This window comes from Oxyura jamaicensis, chromosome 18 (assembly GCF_011077185.1).
Source record: "Oxyura jamaicensis isolate SHBP4307 breed ruddy duck chromosome 18, BPBGC_Ojam_1.0, whole genome shotgun sequence".
In the NCBI taxonomy this organism is placed as follows: domain Eukaryota; kingdom Metazoa; phylum Chordata; class Aves; order Anseriformes; family Anatidae; genus Oxyura; species Oxyura jamaicensis.
This window is the reverse complement of record NC_048910.1, coordinates 4,607,245-4,632,200: the sequence shown is the minus strand read 5'-3', so window position 1 is coordinate 4,632,200 and position 24,956 is coordinate 4,607,245. Positions and strand designations below refer to the sequence as shown.

General features: G+C 40.9%; 1 protein-coding gene across 11 annotated transcripts in view; it reads right to left on the bottom strand.

Annotated features, from left to right (window-relative positions):
- TNRC6C (trinucleotide repeat containing adaptor 6C) overlaps nucleotides 1-24,956 on the bottom strand; it is an 82,493-nt gene that overhangs the window by 32,537 nt on the left and 25,000 nt on the right. For 5 of the 11 annotated variants that reach the window (XM_035342095.1, XM_035342102.1, XM_035342096.1 and 2 more), the window contains exons 1-2: nucleotides 13,379-13,872; nucleotides 4,864-7,455 (exon numbers count right to left, since the gene is read on the bottom strand). In XM_035342095.1, the coding sequence (XP_035197986.1) occupies nucleotides 4,864-7,455; nucleotides 13,379-13,403 (2,617 nt within the window). In that variant the 5' untranslated portion in view covers nucleotides 13,404-13,872. Of the gene's footprint in view, nucleotides 1-4,863; nucleotides 7,456-13,378; nucleotides 13,874-23,827; nucleotides 24,155-24,956 lie in introns of those variants that run through there. The other 6 variants (XM_035342103.1, XM_035342107.1, XM_035342104.1 and 3 more) reach the window with 3 other exon arrangements.

The following is a 24,956-nucleotide window of genomic DNA, read 5'->3' as shown; positions in this document are numbered from 1 at the left end:
TACTCGCTTTGTTATTATCATTGTGCTACCTTTTTATGTCTCTACAAGGCTCTATTTAAAAAACTTTAAAAGGTTGATATGTTTTCAAATGGATGATGCAAAATTCTACAGGTAAGAGGAAATAACATATTTATATAATATAATAATTCATATTTATTATTGTCCAGAGGAGTACCTTTTTTTAAACAAGGTTTTTCCTAGATTTTTACAACAACCTAGTGTGCCTCATATTCGAAACAGACACTTTCGAATCTGCAGTCCAAGCAGCTTGCCTCCAGGAGCACAATGCTTTCCAGCACTACACATTGCCCAACACAAGCAGATTGCAAATGGCATCACAGTAGGCTGAATGAACACAGAAAGCTACTTTCAAGCTCCTTTACACAGCTGTTTGGAAGGAAAACACCTTCGTGATGGTCTCAAATCTCAGCCAGTCTTCAATTTTCAAAAATTCTTACGATTTTCTTTATGAAAATAAGATGCATGTACGGCTTGCTTAAGGAAAAGCCTCATGCTTCAAAAAACAAAAATCCACCACCAACAAAAACCAAAACCACAAGAAAAAAAGCAACAAAGAGATCCGCATGAATGTTGTTTTGCAGCAGGATAAGCTCTGCTAACAGCTACCTTGGCAAGAAAGTGAGGTTTTAATACGGAACTTTTTAAACTGTTAGAACTGCAAGAAACAAAGAGATCGCAGTGAGTAATAAATATGGCCACATTGGCAGAGTTTTGTTTTATAGAAATAAAAACATAATTAACATTGGGCCTCTGCCAACAGGAAATCCTCAAGGGAAAGTGAAATGTTAACTAAGTTATGGCAGGATGCAGTTGTTTTCCCTCAAAATAACCCTATAGCCATTTGGATGACAGAAATTGTTGTTCTTGAGGTTGTTTGGTCCGTGATAAATACCAGAGTGTACGGCTACAATACAGGCAAACAAAAATATCAGAACCTTATGCAGATGAAAAAGGAAGATGATAAACAGAAAAATGAAACTGTTTACTAAATAGTCATTAGTCTGCTTATAATAGAAAATAAATTAGCTATAGCAGTGTGTTCATACATGTATGTGTGTAAGGAAAGGTTACAGATGTTTTTGAGAGTCACCTGTAACCCTCAACCCTTCATGTCCTACTTTCCTAACAGGTATTCCAGTTCAGGCAGTGGAGCTCAATGCTTTCTTGCATTACTCAGCATTAGGGAAGCTCTTATTTGGCCGTCAGCAACGAGATCATCCCTGCGTGAGAGCAGAGGACAGGTTTCTCAGGATCACCTAGCTGTCCCCCAGCACTTAATTGTTAAAACGGAGAAAAGAATTTATACTTTGTTCAGATGTTAAAAGTGGAGCTGCTAGCTCTCTAGGAAACACAAAGACCTTAATTTTTGACATAAAATATCCATAGGAAAGCCGACATTTCCTTCTGCTGGCTTTGTTTCTCTGATGGAAGACTGTATGTTGGAACCTTGCCAGTCTCCACCTATCTGGTACCTCTCCTCTAACAGGAACGCATCAAGCCTACTGCTTAGCATTTGGGGGAAAGAGCTGTTGGTGTCTGGGATCCAAAAATCTCTGTTTGCTCATCCCTGTTTGCAAAACTTTTTATCACTTCTGCTCGTCGTTCTAAATAACTCATCAGTGGCTTGGGAGGAAGCTCCTAAAACCAGAAAGGAGTATATTCATCACATTATCCACCCCTTTTTTGTGTGTGTTTTTATTTACAATAGAAACTCCTCCGAGCATTACGCATTTCATCAAGTGTGTGCCAACATCTGCTTGCCATCAATAGCTTTTAAGTTCTGCACTCAAAGAATGTTGAGAACTTCTGAGGATGGGTGACAACGTGAATAACAAGACTGTGACTTGGCCCCTGTTTCTAAACTGACATAGTATAAACTCACAATTCTGAAGGCACTGCTTCTCCTCTGAGAACCATTAACTAGTGCTGTACAGTGAAATTAAAATCCCTTTGCTCTCGGTATGCGTGACTGTGCCATCTTACAGCTATACAACAGGCTTCCACAGTAATACAGGAACAGAATTCAGCGTTCCTAATTCCCTGAATGACAGTAAATGATAAAAATGATTGGCAAAGCATGTCAGGATCCATGTAGATGATGAAATGCCAATGTTAAGTACTAAGTTCAAGTGCTGGAAGATTTTATATGAGCACTTATCTGTGCCCTGTGGCATGGCCTTTAATTATACAATCAGGTTTTCACAGAAATATTGGAAAAGAACTGCTATTGGATAAAATTTGGCTTTGTTTTACAGAAGTCTCCTGGCTTCAAGACTCTAGTTTACCCTACGGCAGAGGCTGGAAATGCATATTCCCTGTCCCATGGGACAGGAAATTGAGGTATGAAAAAATTAGGTTTAATGGTATGACAACAGACTGTACGCCCATGTCTGCCCGTGATGTAGGAAAGCCAATCATTACTTGCTTCTGGTTTGGTTCTTTTTTTTGGTAATGTCACAGATAATTCTATGATTTGCAGGTGTTGTAGGTCTGTGTCATTTCAACACAAATCAATAGGACAGTGCACAAAAGCTGCTATGTGTTATATGCAGTGTTAAAAATAGGTCTTCTCATTTTGGGAAGCAAACAGGGTCATTTTAAATTGCACTCTTTTTTGCTTTCTGTGTGGGAAATAAGCACAAGAGCAGCCCGTCTCAGGCACAGCCAAAAGTAAAGCTGCTCCTAGCACAAAAAGGCACAGAGGGCAGTACCTAGCTTCTGCTTATTTGCAGATTCAGTGATAGTCCTTCAAAATATTTCCACGTGGGGCCCTTATATCCATGCATACACACACAACTGTACGTGTATGTAAGCAAAAATATACAAAGGACAACTTATGCCTTTGATAACTTTTAAGAATATCTTAACCCTTTTGAATTGTTCTCACTTAAATTTATCCTCTTTCTTGCACACTATCTTCAGTACGTTCTGAGAGTTGTTTTGGTTTAATATCTTAGGATATTTCTAATGAAATTTTTTGCAAGATGCACAATACTGTCATTTTAACCTAGCCGTGTGCTATCTCGAGTGGATCACTTCAAATAAATAAGCAGTTCTCTGACTGCATAAACATATTACTTCAAAGAAACCCTTCCTTTGCTACCATCTAGGCTCCAGAGGTAACCCCTGAAGATTAACACCAGTTTTGAAATTCCATTTTCACAATTTGAAGGACTCAGAACAGAGATTTTTCCTCTGCAAGGTGTTAATTATTTGAATAGCACTAACGACACATCACTGTACATGAACAGTTTTACAAACATATGTAATTATCCAAAAGTCAGCTTACTCGGGGAAAAAGGAAACAAACAAAAATGCTAAAAAAAAAAGACACCTCCACTAAAATTCAGAAATTTGCATTGTCGGTTTCATGGGTGAAGGTTTAAATATGGATGAAGTAAGTTGAAAGCCAGCAAATTATAAAACAACAACGTTAGACTGGCTGTGTACAAATCTCTTTAAAGATTTCTCTATCTGGAGTACACTTTATTTTATAAAAATAGATACCCTCAACTATTAAAATATTTGACCAGAGTAAGGAACGCAAGACTATTTTTACACAGACATTACAGTAAGTTTGAATTATTTCAAAACATCAAAGACAAAAACGATGGAAATAAGAGAAGTGGAACAAATCCCACTTGGAGAAAAGCACAGTTAAAAAGTCAATATTTAGCCACGACCAAGACGAAACAAAAACTTGGGACACAAAATCAGATGAAGAATTTTAAAGAGCACTGCAATATTAGGTTTCTTTTGAGAAGTCTGTGGTCGTGACATAGAGCAGGGCTTCTAGTGACATTTATTTAAATACCTCCCCCCTAAACACTTTTTTTTTTTTCCCACCCCATTTTCATTCCTTGCTGCTTGCCTACAATGGTACCTTGGTTTTGATTAGAAAAATTCCTATACTCTTTTCGGATGCTCAAAAACGTTGTCTTTGGAACACTGCTAAAGGTAGACTAATTCTGCCCAGCCACCCTGAACGTTAACATCTTTAACCAATCCAGCTTTACGAGAACATCATAAAAATCCAGGATACTCTCCGTGCTTGAGACCTGAAGTATGGAAGAGAACTGTTTCTTCATAAAAGACAACAAACAGAAGACAGAAACAGCATCAGCCTGGATTCATACAACTGTTAAAAAACATCTGCTGCCAAGAGATATGGTTCGTAGAAAAGAAACAGATGCTTAGTGTCTAAACAAGAACAAAGACTGACTAATAGTAACAGAAGACAAATAAGAGAAGAAAGGTTAGCAAAAAGACACGGAGCTCTCAAATGGCTGAATTAAAAGAAGGTGCTAACTAACCGTGGAACACCTGACAAAATAAATATGGATCAACAAGCTCAGGTTCCAGAGCTTCATTGACCAGATATTGTTTAAAGCTTCTTACACTCATTGTGCAGCCAGCCAAATTCCTCTCTGGTCCTACTTTTAAAACATTTTCTATTGCAAAAATGTATAGTCAACTGGTTTCACTTAGATACGCAGTTTTCCAGATTTGCTCATTGGGACCTGCTGCAAGCATATTTCAGTTATTCTCGGATACACCGGTGCAGCACTGGCAGAAAGATTAGAGAAGGCAACAGAAATTTACAGAAACAGAAAATCCCTTGCCTGTATCATGTCTATAAAGAATTAAAATTAAGGTATTTTAACTTAAGGTAACAGCGTTGTTAACTGTTAACAATACTGCCTCAGAGTAAATGAATGCATTTATACTGTGACACAAATACAGGATTTCTCTCTCTAATGCACAATTACACAGCAATCAGGCTAGACAGCATTTAGCAATAACGGAACTGGTATAATGTAGCTTATAAAACTATTTTCATACCTGGACCAAGCAGCGGGGACCGGTTCGGCTGGGCACTTGACTGGTGCGATGGCTGAGGTTCAACCATGTTTGTGTTGATAATGGTGCTAGTGGTGGTGGTATTGGTTGTGGTACTGCTCTGAATTATAGGATTATTTCTATCCCACATGTTTACAGTCTTATTGTTGTTGTAATTTGGGTCGCCCCAAGCTGAGGTACCATCATCGATTTCCATCTTGCGGCGAATGGACGGTGGAGATGGCTCTTCCCAGCCGGTTGCCTCACAGTTCTCTTTTTGTTTGGCTGGCACCGGCCCACCAACCCACCCTGACCCCGTCTGTTTTACAGAAGCAGCTCCTCCCCAGTTACTCACGTTGTTGTCCTGGGATTTGTTAGCCCAGTTTTGTTGGGGGCCTGGCTTTAACGATTCCCCCCAACTTGTACCTGTATTAGCCTTGCTGTTTGTGCCATTTCCCCACCCACTGGTCCCAGACCTCGTGGAATCATTCCAACCAGACCCTGACCTATTGTCAGAGTCCCATCCAGATCCATTCTTCTTCCCATCACCCAAGTGTCCAGGAACAGATGACGAATCTGTCCAATCTCCACCTCCTGAAGTCCAGCTTGGATTTGATTTCTGTCCATCTCCCCAGTTTTGAGTTTTGGGTTTCTGAGGTTCACCCCAGGTAGGTGATTTGTCCTCCTGATTTGCGGTCCCACTCCAAGCGTGGCCGCTTTTGGCAGCAGCAGCATTATTAACAGTAGTAGAGCTTGCTGACTCTCCCCATCCCCCTGGGCCATTTGGTGCTTTGTTGTTATTGTCTCCCCAGCCTGTATTTGTTGGAACAGCTGCAGGTGGAGAGTTGACCCACCCAGATACTGAAGAGGTATTTGTACTGTTCATGATGGACCCATCGTTCTTCCCCCCTGAGTTTGAAGATTGAGTAGCTGCACAACCCCAGGCCTCCGTTCCATTGTCATTCTTTCGTTCAGACCTTGGGGACTCTTCAAATTCCCAGGCAGTGTTTTGCTTTACAGGGGTCTGTCCCCACCCTGTATTGGACAGGACCCTGGGGTCAAGGTCATTTCTTGGCAACTGAACTTGCCCTTGGTCTATCATCCCTTTATCTCTCCTCCTGCCTTCTCCAGCCCCCTCCCTCCCAGTACTGCCTTCATTTTGACTTCCACCGCTGTCGTTACTTCCTTCGCTAGCTGTGGTGCCAGACGCTGCAGCTTTGGCCCAAGAGTTCATTTGTTCATTGCCCTGCTGCATGGCAGGATTCGGACTGGTAACACTAGAGCCATCCCACCCCGTTGATCCTTTCCCGTTGATGTCACTATTGGAATGCTGGTTTGGGGGCTTGCCCCATTCACCGTTTACACCGTTACTGGCGTTACGGTTGGGGTGGCCCCAAGCTCCAGAATGCATGCTACCAACACCGCTGTTGCCACCGCCCCTGCCCCACGCTAGTACCCCAGGGCCAGAAGGAGGCCCTGAATCCCACGCACTCGCTCCATTTCCTTCCTTTTGCACAGCACTGCTGGATCCATTTTGTTTAGCACTTAATGCTGAGTTCACAGTGTCTCCATTCCCCTGACTGAACCCAGAATTGCTGTTTCCTGTGGCAGGATTACCGGGGGACATCCCCCATACTGAACTGCCCATTCCTTCACCACTGCCCCCACTGACTTGAGAAACTGATGTTCCATTAGCACCAGGAAGGCCTTGCAAGTGGGGCGGGATGATGGCCCCCATACCAACAGCCATCCCCCAGTTCGGCAGTCCATTTGTCTGCATTGCATTGATAGGGTTTGGTGAAGAGTTCATGGGGTTAGTGTTATTTGGTCCATCAGTGTTAAGGTTCTGAGGTTGTACGCTGAAAGACACATTCTGAGAAGTGGACGTTTGTGGTTCTGTGCTCTCTTGCGGCAGCAAGTTTCCCCAAGCACCTAAGGTGCCTGTTGGGTTCCCATTCTGGTTGCCCATGTTCTGACCTATGGCACTGACTGGACTGCAAATACTGGAAGGGTTGCCTGCTCCCACAGTTCCTTCATGTCCGAGTACAGGCCAGGCAGCTGGATTGGCATTAGGGTTAAGGTTAAGATTAATGCCAGCATTTGAGTTGGAAGCACCCCAGCAGTTTTGACTTCTACCATCTCCAATCATATTGTCCATCTTTCCATCCCCACCGCTGGCAGAGCAGTGAGCTAGGCCAGAGCCGGAGCCTGCAGCCACCCCCCACACCCTGGCCGAGTTTCCGTTACCGTTTGCTCCACCAGCTCCAAGGGCACTCTGGTTAGAAGTGCTTTGGACGAGTGCTCCGTTGGCGCCATTATTGCCATTAGTTTTCTTTGTATGTCCAGTGAAGTTGCCTTGGGCACTCCCTGTAGCCATGCTACTGTTCTCTGAGCCACAGTTGGAGGCAGAGTCAGTGTCTGTAGTACATTCTGAGGCAGATTCAGTCTCAGCTCCTGTGATGGAAGGCCACGCTTCCTTGTCAGTCCTGTCTATTATCACTTTATCCCAGCTGCAGTTGCCTTCACTCCTGAAAGTGGGCTGCTGTCCCCAGTGGGAATTTTCATAATGGTCTCCCAATCCACTGTGACTGAGATCTGAAAGGATCCGATAAGGTTGAAAATGAGTCCACTGTGCAAGTACCACAAAAACATGCTCTTAAATACTGTTTTACATCGCTAGCTGTAATTATGAGCTCTGCATTGAAGTCTAAATCATGCTAAAATTTGGAGCACAATTTCTAATATAATACAGTCATTTTTTCCACTACAAACTACCATGCTCATATTTAGTGTTTTTTTTTTTTTTTTTTTTTTTAATCTGACAAAACTCTCAATTAAAATAATGGAATAATTCAATTTTAGAGCAGTAAAAATATTTTGCATTTCTTGGTATACTAGTTAAAATAATAGACAATAAATACGGATAGCAAATACACTAAAGCTACACGAAAAATCTAAAAAGTGAATTTGGAGAAGACATAGAAGATCTGTGAGACTCATCATTTTACTCAGTTTTCATTCTTCAGAGAAACAAAGAACAGCCAATAAAAATAAATGTCTGCCTACCATTAGATATTATACGCACATGCCTCTCCCAACCCCAAACACAATTGATTTGGGTTTTCAACCCTTTCTATAAATAAAGGAACAAATACTGACAGCCATCTTCACTATACAGCACCAATTATACATTTAAACACCATTACTATAACTTACATTTTAGCAGAGAACACAGGCATTTCTTAATAACAGCTCTGTTAAGAAACTTCGCTCTTAAAGGATTTACAAGGGGTTTAAACATGCTTTTTAACTTGCACACACAGCCCTAATTCCAACCCCCAAACCAGTGAAAACTAATGTTATATTACACATATTCAGAAGACAGTCTATTCAGAGCACCTCCCACATCATCAAATGTAGGTGCTAATCCAAACAATTTTTAAAAGGCTCTCGAACCTCTAATTGCTTGCTAGGGCGCAAAGTTAAACAGAAAGACACAACCATTCTCATGCTAAAACTCAAGCTTAGTCAAGTTTTTGCTTTTACTTTCTATCCCAATTGCTCTCTATAAAGGATTTTTAGCACAGATTACTCCTTTTAGTTTCTTTTGATGGGAATTTTATTGCTAGGGATTCAGCCTGATCCTAGGCATACATACTGGAGGCCATCTGCAGAACAGCTCTTCTAACTGGCTATCTAAAGAAGGAAGAAAACTGCATATACATATACGTTACAAATTTCAGATGTCAATTATTTTTACTTGCTGTAAAGCTGCAGAAACATGACTTATTTTTATGATCAATTAGTCTAGATTAGATTTGAATAAGAAGTGCATGACTGTTTTGAGGGTAAGATGTATACAACAAACCTCCCAAATAAGCTGCTAACAGTGGATGACTAATATACATTGATTTGAATCACAAATATTTTGGTGTGATTAGCTCCTCTAACTGCTTCCAATTAAAGGTATTCCAACACTGTGAAAAAATGGTTCCAAGAATAGAAAAAGCGCTCTCTCTTTGACAAAGTCTCATTATTCACACATTTCACCTGTGGCTGTGCAAGCAAGAGCAGTGATTACTCAGTGGTCTCATGCAGATTATCAAGATGAAGAAAGAACACACTAAACCAGGACAGATTGCATCTTTTTTTTTTTAATCAATTGAAACAAAAGCATGCATGATAAAGAAAGGAAGGGAAAACAGTCTTAGCTCATCACCTGTCTTCTTATGATACCACGAAAAGCCTAGCGTTTGATGGAAAGAGCTAAATAATTGGCATTTGTACGACAAATCCTACAGAGAATATGAACCAGCCACTTGGACTGACCTGGATTCCTCCCCCTACATGCGATGGCTAGAAAGGAAGAAAGCATCACGTTACTCCTGCACAAAACCGACTGGTTACAGAGCTGAGGAAGAAGGTTGAAAATTTACCTGATAATCTAGGTTTGCTATACAGGTGTTAAATAGAGACCAGAATCCCAGATAAGACATGGAAGGTGAAAGGAACCCTGCGAAATGACTTAAAATGGGTCAACAGGGTCAGAAATATGAGCCAAGCAGCATTCTTAGCAGAGCACAAATGAACAAAGGAAAAAAGCTGCAGCAGCCAAGGCCAGAAGATAAGAAGTTGAGGTAACCAAGGAATCAGATAAGAGGAGTTATGTGAGATTTTTTCAACACAGTGGGTGGTGAGATTCAGCAGTACGTTTCAGACATGTCAAAAAGATTTAAAAGTGCCTTGAAATATATAGTTTCAATAAAAGGGTCTTGTCAAAGCCGAAACCTCAGGTACACATGTGAGTGCCTGGGAGAACAACGGTGCTGCCCAAGGCAAGCGAGAGTCTCTGTACAGGGCAGGTTTATGGAGAAAGGTCAACAGCACAGTGCAGGATGGCTCGATACTCACCGAGGTGACACAAAGACCAACAAGATGAGATCAAAGGCAGCTGCTTGATTAACCTTTTCTTTTATTTTTTAAACAAAGATGGTAGTTAAAGCAATGCTCAAGTATGAAAGCATTTAAGTGATAGAACGTAAAGGAAAGGGGTGGGAACAGAAGAGGAAGATGACAAAACTGTGAAAGATTCAAAGGAGCAAAACTGTTCATTATATGAGATAGTGGGATTTTGAAGAGCTGCCAGAGAACAAACAAACAAACAAACAAAATCATGATGTGGAAGAACTATACAGACCAACAGATGGCCCTATTAAAATATAGCGAATGGCCAGGTACCTGAAAGCCCATCACTCCAGACAGCATCAAACACGTTTGGCTCAGGAAGCAGCATCCACGCAGCTCAAACGCCCTTCGCTTTTCAAAGGTTTGCAATAGATGCTCCCTTCTAACAGCATTGTTCCTTTTACTGAGATTCAGGTTATGCACTCAACAATAACCATTGACTAATCTGAAAGTGGTTGCTCTGATAAGGATTAAAATAATTCTGTTAGATGACATAAAATAAGCAAGTACTTCCGTTAACAGCAGTGTACCTGTGTTCCTCAGTCCCTGATCTGGAGGCAGCAGTATCGTGCTGGCAGCTTTCACAAGTAATGTGCTCAAAAAAGCCAAACAAAACCTAAATCCAATCCCTTCCAGTATAACCTCTACAGCAATAGGACTTTCAAGTTAAAAAAAAACAACAACAAAACTGAAAAACGTACTCAAAGGTAGTTTCTTGCAGATTCAAGACAGAAGTTGCCCCAAAAGCTCCTTCAGTAACCAGCATTAGGTATTTCACTTTAGCTTCTGGGGTCTGAATCTCCACCTTGATTTTCTTGTGTGTTAAAACGTGATGGTGGCTACCACGTATCTAACAACCTGTCTAAGCAAATGACCTGCAAGAGCTCCTTGGATATAACTTTCTTCAAGCCTCAGACAGGAAGAGCTTTTCAGAGACAATCACTTCACCGTCTCCGAATAGGTACTGGAACAATTGCTTCTAACACCAAAAGGCTGCTGCTATAAAACTAGTAAGGAACAGGGCAGATTAAAAATCACAAAACAAACATGCAGTTGCAAGAACTGTGACTCTACTGCTAGGCAGATAGACTTCGACCACAGACTGATCCTGAAGAAAGTATTTTTTTTTAATTTTTGTCTGTAGAAACAAATACCCAAGAAGTATTTTTCCATTTTCTCCAGACTAAACGTAGTTAATTTCTATAAAATAAATAACCATAGAGTAGCAAGGTCCTACTTAACCCATAAGGATTTTACAAAAATAGAAAAAATGATGAAAGGAAAATATTTTTATATGATTAAATCAAGGGGATTTTTGTTTGTTTGGGGTTTCTTTTGAACACAGAAATTCCTTCCAACTCTCTAGGAAACCGAGTCTTCATAAAAATTGCCAACATTTTATTTTATAAGCTGTTAAGACTGAAATGGGAAAACCATTAAAGTGTTGGTTCTTAAGAATCAGTTCCTCTTTATTCATGCAAAGATCTGAAAAAAAGCACTGCAGTCTACCAGAAGCATTTCTATCCTTCTTACAAGCAAAGATTTTAAACAAAGCATTAGGAACAGGAACCACAGGTATTTTATGTCAGCAAATTGTAGTTCTGGTACACCACAAAGTCAAATTGATTTTTAAATTAATACTCTGTGCTTGAAAATCTTAATAATGCATCTTTTACAAAATACAGTTCCCTTGATTAAAAAAAAAAAATCTCCAGCAATCAGGAAAGAAAAATTAATCTAATACTGAGATTAACAACTCAAATTTGTTTTAAACACACAACTTCTGTCAAATTGCATGAATACAGGCTACCTGAGAAATGCAAAGCTTTTTCAGGTAGATCAGTGTTACCAATAAGTATGACTTTATTTTTCCCCCTAAATAATATAATAAGGTGGGAGGAGACTGCTGGTGCTAAGCACTGCAGCCAGCATGCTTTACAAATTTCAATTCAGTCGTTATTAAAAATAGAAAATGTTTTTAGCTGTGTTTGCTAGTATAAATAATTAGTTGCAAAATCAGGTTAATGTTTACACAAATTACAAATGTAAAGTATGAGTAGACTGAAAAGTGAGGAACTGTTGCAGGCATGCATTTCTTTGAAAAGCAAAACACTTGGCCTGCACAAAGGCAAACACTTTGATCCTCCTCTAAAAACGCTGTTTATGATAATATTACTTCTCGTTTTTTTTCAGCTAAGTTAAAAGTAACTGTTTATCTTCATAACTTCCATTAGTGTAATTAGTTTGAACAGTATGCAGTAAAATTATGCATCCTCAACTATGATATAACATTCAGCTGATTTACAAACCAAAGTATGGAGAGGGTGCGAAATGGCAAAGCCTGGGATAAATTTTTAATGACAGCCATATGATAAGTATTAGATTTGATTTAAAATCAGATGAACAAAACAGAAGACCCCCCTTCTTATTACTAGTTTTATTTTTCAATTCATTTTAGTCAGCATAACAACCACCAGATTCATTGGCTCGTTCTGCTCTGCACAAATGACAGCTTACAGACGGTGTTGTTCTTTGCTTTGACATGCGGGAGAGAAAAAAAATCCCCGAGGCTTGTGACAGTCTGACTGGGGATTGTAATCATCACACCAAGTTTAGTGATTCTGAGTAGAAAGTCAAGAAAAAAGGACAAATTGCTTTCTTCATCCGAAATAAATAGTTTAATTTTCAATTCAAGTTAACGGGAGATTATCTTTAAAACAGACTATAAATGAAATTTTCTAATTCTGAGTTTAATAGGAATTGCCAGAAATATGTTAAGCGTTAGATCAAATGTAGGCTAAATTTATAAAAGAAAGAAAAAAAATGACACAGGCATCTATTCTGAAGAATGAAATATAATGAAGTAGAAAATCTGTCAATTGTAGTGCTAACATTTAAGGTTACCTGCCACATTCAGCTCTATTCACTGTCTGAGGTTGAGGACAAATCTGGAAACTGTCATCTATTTGAAGTAACTTACAAAGCTAACTTACAACAAGTCTCCTATGTGTTATGAAGCTGAAATCTTGAAAAGCATACATAATATGGAAAAACAGACAAAAGATGGAAGCATGGAATAAAACAGCTTTATTTTAAAACTAAGCCACGGTTAAGTGCACGAGTGGGAAAGCCCGTTATCCCGTTTTAATTTTCTGCACTACGACATTAAAATGCAGCTCATTTCCTCTGATGCTGAAACCTTTTAAATGCATTAAGAAAACAAGCACAAAATAAGCAACATTCACGTTATTAGCGGAGACTGCACTAAACGCTAGCTCTTCGAGACAAAGCAGCAGCAGCAAACACCAAGTCGTTTCATTTTTCTGCTCGCTGCAATGGATCTTTAGCAAGCAGCTCGCTGCGAAGACGCCATTTTATCAAACCTGAAATGCAGCCAAAAGCTTAGGACGCTGCGCTGCTGCTCTCTCTCTGAAATGTTATGTAATAAATTGATTTAACAGAAGCAGATGCGATTTTCTCGGGGTTAGGGTTACTTTTTTTTTTTTTTTCCTCCCCCTTTGGCTCTAAAAAGGGCTGATGGGTAATAAAATACCTGAAGAAAGGAGCCGCCCAACCATCCTAGGAGACGCTACATTGTGTGCAGAGCTGTTCCCGCTCCTGCATCTACGTTCTCCGGGGCTCTGTGCTTCAATATGTCGGCTGTGCACAGTGTGAGCCTCATCCTGTAGAGCTGCCAAGAAAATCTCTCCGTGCAGCGAGCGCCCAGACAACCTGCGCGCCGGGCCGGGCCTCAGCGCCGCTGGCTCGGGCCGTGCCCTCGGCAGGCTCAGCCTCCCAGCCCCTCGCTCGGTTGCGGGGCCAGCTACCAGCCGAGCTGCAGTTCTAAGCTTTGATTACCTAATTGCAGCTGACACTAAACCGATCTTCCTTCCTCTTTAAATTCTCGCAACTGTCACAAAACATTTTCACTTCGGGACCCAGCTACAATTAGCGCCCCGGCCGCTTTTCTTCGGGTTTTGAAAGTCAGCCAAAAGCGCGGGCGCGTGGTGCTGAGGCGCTGCGCCGCTGCCTCCCGCCGCCATCCTCCTCCTCGCCATCCTCCTCCTCCTCCTCACCACCCTCCTCCTCCTCGCCATCTTCCTCCTCCTCCTCCTCCTCCTCTCAGGCGCTGGGGAGCGGCAGAGCCGCAGCGCTCAGAACAAGTCCCATATGTGTATTGGCCCACTGCCAGATGCTTAATTACTTCCCTGCCTCTATCTCGAAGAGATCTAGGCAGCCAACAGGAGAGCATATTAATCAGGGTCCTGGCTGTTTATAAACGTAGGCAACAACTGCCCCAGACAACGTCGCTCTGCCCCCTGCGGAAGGGGGAGATCTCCAAAGCCACCTGGAGATCTTCAGCGTGCAAACACCGCGAGCACAAGGGGGAACAGCCTCGCGCTGCCGAGCCCTACACACCACCACAAATTATGCATGAGCACACGCGGAGAACTTTTAGCAGGGCACACACAAAGATCTCCAAGGATAATTTATACACAACCTTCCAGTATGTCTAGTACGCTCTTCACAACTACTTCCCCTCCTCATTTCCCTTCTCTTCCTCCGGTCTGTCCCAAATACATACTAATTACAGAGCAAACGCAGCACGTTTTTAATTTGCTGTTTCAGTTCTTGTCAGGTGTTCATCCCAGCAGCTTTCTCCTTCCGCGCGGGACCGTACGCAGCCGATGTCTCTTTAAAGGTTTGGCTGCGCTCTCCAAATCGCTGCCACTTCACCACCACGGCACAATCACTGCTGCTATTCTTGGCTCCAGAACGGTTCCACTGAAGTACTCCTGAAAATAGTTGGTTTCCCTCTGAAGACATTTACTCCCCGCTTCTTTGCGATAGTGTCTGAATGCTGGATGGATTCAAATCTCTTTTTAGAAACAAGAGACATACAAAAATGAAATCTGCTTGTTTTTCTTCCATTCAGAAAACTCTTCCATGTGTAATTGGGAATTAAGCTTGGGAGTCAATAACTCCAAAGGCCAACACATTGTTGTGGATCGTTATATTCCTTTAATACCAACTATAGGTGATGGAAATTTTCATTAGTTAAAACGTCAGAAGGCACGTTCCCACGGCCCTTGTAATTTTCTTAAAAACTGAGTAAAATTTTCCTGACATTTCCTTCAAGGAGGTGCTTATGGACAGCACCTAATGGATGTGGCCGTGTTTGCTGGGCAGGGACACCCCAGCTGGCAAGGCAGGTCCCCAGGCAGGACCCCAGAGCCCACACCCGAGTCTGGAGGCAAAGCATTGCGGCTGCCCTTCTCTGCCTGCCCCATCTCCAACCACCTCTGCAGGGCACGTGTCCGATAAACCTGAAATCCTTATAGATTCCTGAAGACTAAAAAAGGGGATTTGAGAGGTTATGACCTCTTCCCCGACCTAAGCAACCATTCCTGATACGCACCAGGTAATGTTTCCCCATTGTACCAACGAAGCCCTGCAACAACAGACTGCAGATTCCCAACTGTTCTACTATAGTTTTTGCAATGCTAAGTTTTTTCCTAATATCTACCCTTCATTTTCCTTGCTGAAAATTAAGAAATAATATATAACAGCACATGCCATTTTCTTCCTTGCAGCAGTTAGGCATTTCTGCGTGTGTAACTTCACAGTTTTCTCTAGACCTAGCAGCTCCAGTTCTCTCAACTCTTTGCAGATCTTGTTCTCAAGACCTCTCCTCATTCCTTTTGTGTTCCTTTGGTCTCTCTCCAGTTTGTTCACCTCCTTCTGGCAGCACAGCACCCCAACCTGCACTCATCAGAGATGAGCAGCACACATGCCTCGCGGAAAGCAGCACTGTCTGTGTGCCTCAGTGTGCCCGGCTTCCTTCCAATAGCATGATGCTGTTCGGTAGGCTTACCGTGAGAACACCTCCAGATCTACTTATGCAGCATATTCCTCATGTAATTCTATTTCTGTATCTACTTGTTCCGGTCAAAATAAAGAACCTTTCCATTTTCTTTGTTTCTTCTTCAAGCAATTGCACAATTTAGTCATCACTATTCCATACGGTACATGTCTTCCAGTTGCCTTGCAGTCTACTCTAGTTTGGCATCATTCAAAAACTTGAAGAAAGCTGTTTTTATAGCCAAATGACTGATGCAAATACCAAAGAATACAAATTTGCACAGTTGACTTCTATGACATATTTCCCCCCCCATTTTGCAATGCCAGTCACACTGCTCGGACAGGAACTGCTCTCCTTTGACACGATCTGTTCTCACTAAATCCATGTTGGTTCTGCTCTTATTTCTTTGCTAAATTCTATATATATATATACAAACAGCTGTTTTGATCATTTTTTCCTAGTATCATTCTAGAAGGTTGCACTGATGGGTCTGTAATTCCCCAGTTTCTCCTTTCCTGCTTTTTAAAATCAGTTGTTTTATTTTCTGTTTTGTAGTCTTCAAACGCTTGAAGAGTGCCATGGGGCCAATTGCTCCAACCATCCTCTGTGTATTCCACTATGAATTTCATCGGTTCCAGACAATTTGAACCATTTCCTTAAGTACTCTAACTTACTGTAGCCTTAAGTTTCAAGTCAGTCATCACTTTACAGATGAGGGAGAAGGCACTTAAAGTATTCTTGAGGCCATCTATCAATGGCTCTCCCTGTTGAACATCGCATCAGTTCCCTTGGCCTGCCTTTTATTACTAACAGACTTAAGAAAATGTTCTTTTTGTTCTTTATTTTATTTTTTTCTCCTCTAGTACCTACAAACTTCCTTTTAGCTGCTTCTTGTAGTATCATATCTGTTTCCTGAGCTGTATGAATTCACCTTTCCATCACTTTTCACATTGCGTTACTCTCTTTCTGCTCTTCCCACAAGGACCAGGCTCCTGTTCCTGCTCATTTTGACCTTAGTTGCTTTCTTGCTTTCTACCTTCTATTTCTCCTGCTACTGCACAAGCTTTGTCAGAAAACTGCCATCTGTACATTCTAGAAACTTGCCAGACTCTTTGTTTCCTGATCTTTTTTTTTTTTTTTTTCCCCAACAGACACCTGGGCAGTTTATTTATCTGGCTACCACTAAATCACAGCCTTCTACAGGAAAACTAGAGATAGGATACAGATCTACTGATTCCAAAGCAAATGCGGTGGCCTTTGATTCATGATGTTTGTGTACAGCCATGCTCCTTGAAAATGAGGGCAGCAAAAATATAAAGGCACCTCAGTTATTTATCCTTTTACAGATTTCTATTTTCCCTTCTCCCAGTGAAGAATTCTAATCACTGTCAAATAGATTTGAAGCAGCAGATTTATTTTTCATGCTCTGCTGCCTGATGTCAGATAACATACACAATACAGAAAAATTCATTCCAAAGATTAGTTTGCTGATGAGTTTTTACCATCATTTTTCATTCATAATGCCCATATTTATGCTACACTGAGGTTTCTACTTCTCTATCTACATTCAAAGCATTATATGTTTTTTTTAAAAAGTTTTTATGTGAGACAAAAACCTTTACTAGCTGTGACTCACTTTCCACAGACTTTCCCATTACTGTATTTCAGAAGATATTAATCATTCAGGAGCAAATTCCAGACAGCACCTACTGGCTGGATCCCATTTCCATGTTAACTGCGTATTTTCTTCCTTGCATGATGTTTTTAAGCTTCCTTTTGTCTAAACATATACCTGACACGAGTGACCTTTGGCAACACAGTGTGATTTCCAGGGATATGCACCAGACTGCAATACTGAATGCTAAACAAAGCCCTGAGGAAAACAGCAAAAGTAACAAAGGCAGTCACCGTTGGTGCAGCCTCCTGTGGTATCACGACATCATTTTAGAATGCTAATTTGATGAGACTATTAGCAAAAAGTTGAATTTAAAAAAATACTGGTAAATTCTGCATTTTTTTGATGCATAACATCAAATTTGATCCCTAATAGGAAAACTTTTACATAACCACTCTGCAGAAAACTTGTGAATAATGATGAGTTGCATGTGGAACTGCTCTGCAAGTTAATGCCAACACCTCGTCAATTGATGTAAACACTGAAAACTTTTAGTGGTATTGTAGATAAGCATCATGTATTTGCTATACAGTTACCTTTCGCAGAAGTGAAGAAGCAATAGCCAATCCTTGTGTTTACAAAGAAACACCACCATGCTAGTTCTTTCATTTCAGATCAACAGCCAATATACACAAACGAACATCTTCAGGGTATTATTAAAATAAAAATGGAGGAAAGGATGACTGCTATATTAACATCTTAATTCTACAACTGATATTTACAATAGAAAGTAGTTTGGGTTGGAAAGGACCTTCAAGACCACCTGGCTCCAACCCCCTGCCAAGGGCAGGGCTCCCTCCCACAGCTCAGGCTGCCCCCAGCCCCATCCAGCCTGGCCCTGGGCACTGCCAGGGATGGGGAAGCCACAGCTCCTCTGGGCAGCCTGGGCCAGGGCCTCACCACCCTCTAAGTAAAGAATTTCTTCCTTATATCTAATCCAAATCTACCCTCTTTTAGTTTAAAGCCATTACTCCTTGTCCTATCACTACACTCCCTGGCACAGTGTCCCTCCCTGTAGTCCCTTTATACGTATCCTTTACAAAGGATCCAGAAAAAAAATAATAAATTTTGAAAGTTTCTGTTTTTAATTCCGTAACTTGCCAAGTAAAAGCAAAGTCAAAGTAATGTTTTGCCAACAGAGATATTCTGCTAACAAAATTACAGAATATTGTCCCATGGAGATAATGTTCAGCTCATCATTTCCATAGAGGCAGTTTTCACATGTGCTTTTTCCATTAAAAAAAAATCAACCTGTTTGCCATGCCTCCAGGAAACCAAGCTAAATCTTATTTCAGACTCTTGAAATGAGACTTTATTTATATGCTTTAAAACTAATTATGCATATAACATGCCTTCCCTGCAGTGATCAGAAAAGTTCTTTAAGCTAAACTGAGCAACTGTTTAAGCATGTTTAACTGTTTAGTTTGAAGGTCACTATTGCTTTGCTAGATCTGATGAAACAACTGCATGTCAAAGCTTATCTGCGTTTTCCAGCTATATCAACTGCTTTTAGAAGAGATATTGCCTCTCCCTAAAATGTTTTTCCAGATTTGACTTTACCACCTTACAAGATCACTCTATTAGAAGGAACTCTGAAGTAACCCACAGCTAAAGGATAGGATGGAAACAAGTATTGTCAGACATGATTTCAACAATAACGGTTCTTTTATCCTGCTTCCTCAAAAAATATCTGAAATAAAATGAATACACACATATTTATGAGATTTAACCTGCCATACGATGGCACCCAGCAGCTTCCAGCTGCCCAGAACACTTATTTCAACATGCACACACCATGCCACAAGCATCAATATGAGAACTGCAACTGCAAAAAAAATAGAATATGAAATAAAACTTCCAGTCAAAAGGAAAAAAAATTCTGCACAGAATCCGGCACCAGCCAACAATAGGAAAATAAATCTGTAACTGCCGTCAAATTCTCATTTCCTCCAGAACAGATACAACAAATTAAAAGGGTAACTCTTCAGTTTCCACAATGCTGATGTGGTGTGTATCATTTTGTCTACTTGCTTTCATTTCTTTTTAGAATTTGGAAACATGTGTTACCGATCAGTTCCACAAAATACTCTCCTTGCCAATACAAAAGAAGGCAGAAGTTTCATCATAACTCCTAACTCCTGCAGGACATGGTACATTTCTTTTGAGTTGAGGGATATTGGTTTTACATTGCTGAATTGCGGAAAAGTGAAAGGTATCTTCGCGAAAACCTGATTACTTCTTTTGATCTTTGTTCTTACAATCATCAAACACACAGTGGTTGCCTGGAGACTCCTCTACAAACTTCGTAATTTGTACAGAAACAAAGGAGGATGTATTACTCGTTATTTTCACTCTCCCATGGTAGTTTCCAGAAATTGCCTTAATTCTTTTAGATAACACGGCAAAAGGGCCATTCCAGGAATGCCCTACACCTCGACGAAGGAAGTTAACTATTCACCACATACATTGGAGTTAGTTGACCAAGTGGGGAGGGAAGAGATGAAGAGCACCATCTTTAAGTAAAAATAGCAAACTAGACTAGGTATTAGAGTACTGCCCTTAAATTACAGAAATAGCTTAACTTCTCTGCAATCTGGAGAAGGATTACAGAAGTGGCATGTGAAGAACCAGCTTCGTTGCTCAAGATAAGCTTCTGGAAGAATTACTATTCTACAGAAAATGCTCCTACAGAATATAGTTTCAGAGTAGTTAACAACGAATAAAGGACTGTTTCAAAGGATAAGATATCTAAAATACTTTGTCCAATTTGAAATGTTTCAATATCTTCTCTTAACAGTTTGCTTAGTTAGTATTTTACAGATTACCTTAAAAGAGAAACAAAAAAATCACTACTCTCATCCACTTCACTGATATTTCTAAATGATAAACCTGACAAAGAATATATTAGTGGTCATTAATTCCCACTTCCCTTACATTGGCAGAACATCCTTTTTAATTCACAACGTTGCAGTTAAGAGTTCTGATAAGTGTTTTGGATAGGCCAAGGCAGTAGATAACAGAGACTGATGATAAGAGAATAAAGAGATAAAATAGGGCAATTTTCACAGTGAAGAGGCTGGCAGTGCCTCTCTAACAGCTTTCCCTGTATCCAGATAGCTATAAATAGGTCCTGGAAAGAACGTGGTTGCATAATTTCGAGTTAACTCTGAAGGAGTATGACCCTATAAAAAGAAAAGCTACAGACATGAATTTACATTAAGCATCTTCAGGATACAGGATGCTAGCGTACAACAATCCCGGCTCTTTGATTAATACCAGGCCATCCGTCAGAAGACAGCTACTCTTGCTCAGCCTAAGTATAAAGGAGCCACATACGGAGCCTTGCTTGGACAGAATCCAGCGTGTGTCTAACAAGCTCTGCTTAGGCAATCAGGCGACCAGAGGGAGAAAGCCCTAAGCGACCGATGTTCTATTGACAGCCTCCAAGCTCTGAAAAGGTCTCATAATGTTCACGAAGCGATCGATCGCTCTGCTGCAATGCAGGTGCTGTCAGACAGACAAAATTCCCATTTCTAGTGGATTAGGCACCTACGCTCATTTGTCTGGACAACTTTGATTAGGTTCCTCCTTCCCTTAACTTCCCCAGAGAAATTTTACTTCCGAAGACTTGAGTAAATGGAATTCCCTGGGAGCCAGTGATAGAACACAGTCCTTCCTGAGGATAAAATAAAGCAGAGAAGTCTCCTGACATGCTCATTTTAAGAAATCTTTCTTTTCATATTCACAAAAATATGAACCAGCTTGGATTAAATATCATGAAAAATTCACCATTAACTATAAGAGTTTTTCAGGATATCAAATCCTAAAATGTTTTCAGTTACTTAAATCCTAATAGCTGAGATGAAAAGGCTTTGGCCTTCCCTGAATACTCTTTACTTCTTTCGTCTTTGTGCTCGAGGTGAAGCCAGTATGAAAGACCAGTTTCAAAGACTGTCAGCATGCGTATTTCATGGCTACAAAGGTCCCTGAGGAGTGAGATGTGCTGTACTCCTCTCCCAGCCTCACTAAGCACACAGGTGCACGGCTGTTGATGTTATAATCTCAGCTAGATTTTTTTTTTCTCCTCTAACTGTTCTTAGTAAATGAGCTGATGCTCCACCTGCTGGAAAGAGAAATAAGCGAGGTCTGCATTCAGGAAGTGCTTTTGATGAGGAAGATGCAACCATTTAAGTCTCAAAACACAACCTTTTCCTGTCAGCAGACAAAAAATAAAGGAGTCAAGCATTTAGCTTGTTTGAGAATGTCTTCCCTGCTCCAAGAACTGGGACACACAATTTCAGGTGCCCTTTAAAGCTGTTGCTTTGACTTTATATAATAAACAACCTTTGTTCCTGTGCACTAATTGTGAGCTGTTAAAAATAAACTGCTGTTTTACAGTAATTCCTTCACAAAGAATTTGATGTCCATTAACTTGTTTTGTGCAATATGGAGTATAATTACAAGCGGAAAAGCTACTGCAGTCTTCCTCTCATTTGTACTTCTACTTGTTACAGAATTTTAAATTTTATTATTCTGAATTTTTTCAAAGGTGACATAGAAATAGCAAGACAGCAAACTAATTCAACACTGTAAAACACTGGCTGATAGTTGCCAGGCTGAGGAACTCCAGAAATAAGTGCTTATTTTATGCAGCAAGTTAAAATAGGAGTCGGGCAAAGAGGTCTAAAACCTCAAGGTACAAATGCATCTGGCAAGATCAAAGTCAGACAGCTAGTACAAGCCAAGTTCTTTCATGGATTATGTTATAATTTACAGTGGACTTTGTTCTATGATTTACAGTATGTTTCTTCAAGATCAAAGAAAGATATTCAGGATACATCTACACTGATGCTTGGAACAGTAACACTGACCCTCAGCCAGCCTGAGCCACTTGAGTTGGTCATCCCATCCCTACCACATAAATAATGACTGTGTTTTCAGAAATCTGGTAATGAACAACTGAATAACAATACCTAACAAAGATTAGCGTGACAGTTAAGAAGCATCTCCATACCAAAAAGAAGCCACAGATACCAGCTACCCTCCCCAGTGAACTGTGATTTGCAAAGAGGATGAGAAGGGCGCTCTTCCTGGTGAGAACTGGTTACCTCCCCCGTCACTAAGGCCAAATACGCTGGCACACAGAAGGAGAACCTCTTCCCCTCCCTAAAAGAAAAAACAACCTTAATGCTGTATGTAAATACAAAATTGTTTTATTTTGGTTTGTGGCTTCGGGGAGTAGTTGAATAATGCTTTCAAATGGATTTAGATAACCATAAAGTCTACATCTTCTGAAAGAGATATTGTTTTCTGATCTAACCAGAACTTCTAAGGACAATGCTGAATAATTTTCCCTGCTGGAGCTCTGCATCACAGGCAGCAAGTACAATGAAAATTGTGAAAGATTCACTAATGTCCAGAGGGAAAAACTGCAGACAGTTCAGATCACAATTTTGTGATGTCTGACACCATTAATGAGTGATAATGAGAAACTCTTGAGATTGTACAGGAATTACTAATATTCAAATTATAAACAATAAAAACCCCAACACCGTTATGACTTTGTCCAGGTAAGTTTTTCTGAGCCACAGAAAGCTGTGCCTTAGCTTGCTCCCTGCTTTGCCTAATGTGATACACACGTACACAGCAGAGTGATGACCACGGGCATCTGCAGCACCTCCTGACCAAGCTCATCTCCACTCTGAAGTTACCTGCTCTCTGGCACAGAAGGGCAAGTGAGAAACAAGCTGCCTAGAGGTCTTCTCCAACCCGAATGCTTCTGTGATTCTTACGTTCTCATTAGCAGCTTCAGAGAAAAGGCAGGCAGCTAAGGGACTTACTGCTCAGTACGCTGCTTTCAAAGGCCGGCGCACCTATCTGCAGAGGGCAGAACCAAGTGGTAGGAAGGGCTAGGATACTGAACTACTTTTCCCCAAAATATTGTTGTCCTAGCGTAACAATTGGGAACACAAGCAAGTAAAAGCATTAAAGTGTCAGAGAACAACATAAGCAAAGTTCCTAATTTTAGTTTACATAAGTAGATGCAAAACTCTTTAAAGAAAGTTAAAATTGCCAAAGCGATACTTAAAAACTTGGAAAAACCCAAATTAACAATGCTTTGGAAAGAACGAGCACTAAAGAAATATTCAGATTTCCTGAAGATCATATCCATGACAACTACCACCAAATAAAAACAAACAAAAAGGAGAAAAGATAGGAAAAAAAGACAGGTCTGAGCATGTACAAGAAAATCTTTAGAACTGGATCCTGGAAATAACACAACAGGTTGATTTTTTAACTGCGAAAGAAAAAAAAAAGCAACAGCACACACTTCACTTTAAAACCTGTCATTTTAAGACAATTCTTAACATTCCTGAAGTTTCTGCAACACCTGTGCTGGCAGGCAGCAAGAGCTGGAATCACAGAAGAACCGTGCCAGCATCCCGCTGGCTTTCAGCTCTTACCTGCTTGGGTCTTACTGGGATGATGCTGTCCTCCCGCTCCTTGCTGCGGAGGAGGACTCGCCCCTGCTTGTCCGGTACCTTGTGCTGGGCTGGTGCCAGTCAGAGTCCCAGGAGGCAGTGGCTGCCCTCTCTTTAAGAGCTGCTTCTGTTCTTGCTGGCGGAAGCGTGGAGGCACCTCGCGAGGCAGGTAACGGGACGCAGCTGGCTGCTGCCCATTAGCAGATGCACGCTTGCCATTGCTGCTGTTGGTAATAGTGCTGGTGGAAGTACTGGTACCGGTACCGGCAGGTTGGGGCTGGCTTAAACTGGTCTTAATAGGTTCTGGCACTGCATTAAAAAAATAAAATAAAATAGTTTTAATATCAAGGGGAAAAATTTTGTGTGACTGAGCAAAGGGATGATGCTTTTTACTCTCCCAGGCAAACAGAGAATGGAAATTATGGGCAGCATACTCAAAGGAGAAAAGTTTTCTTTTCCTAGTCTTATCTCGTGCACTTTTTGAAGTCTGCAGCGCAGCAGCAGCCAAGGGGTACCCACAGAACCCACCTGGCACAGGCAGGGAGAGCCTGCTGGCTGCAGGCAGCGCGCACCACACTCACATCTATCCCCACTCAGCTCCCATGCGTACAAACACACGGCTACGTACAGGCCTGGGTGCTGAGACTAAATATGACCCAGGAAGGTACAACACTAAGGAAAAACACCGACTTCCAAGAACCCAGCAACTGAAGAGGTAAAAAAACTTCTCGCAGGTTTTCTAAGCATTTCTAAGGCATCTTCAAGATGTCTAATACTTACCTTCAGACGGTAAATAAAAGCCCAACAAGAGGATGGCTAGAAATGACTGTTGTTATTCTCACATAATATACAGGAAAATTAATTATTAAACAAGAAATAGTTTCACAGTTTTTTTTAACTGTAAGACTTATGACACTGAGGAAGTAGCATGCTGTGAAATTTGAATTTTAGAAACTGAATCGAATTTAAAAGGAGTGGTTACTGGGGTGAGGTGGGGAATTCCAGATAATGCAAAGCTAAGAAAAGCTTTCAAGTCAAGATTAATTTTCTTTACTCCTGCTTTACTCAATCTGTAGATGTACACACATGTGCAAATACTTTGTACCTCTAC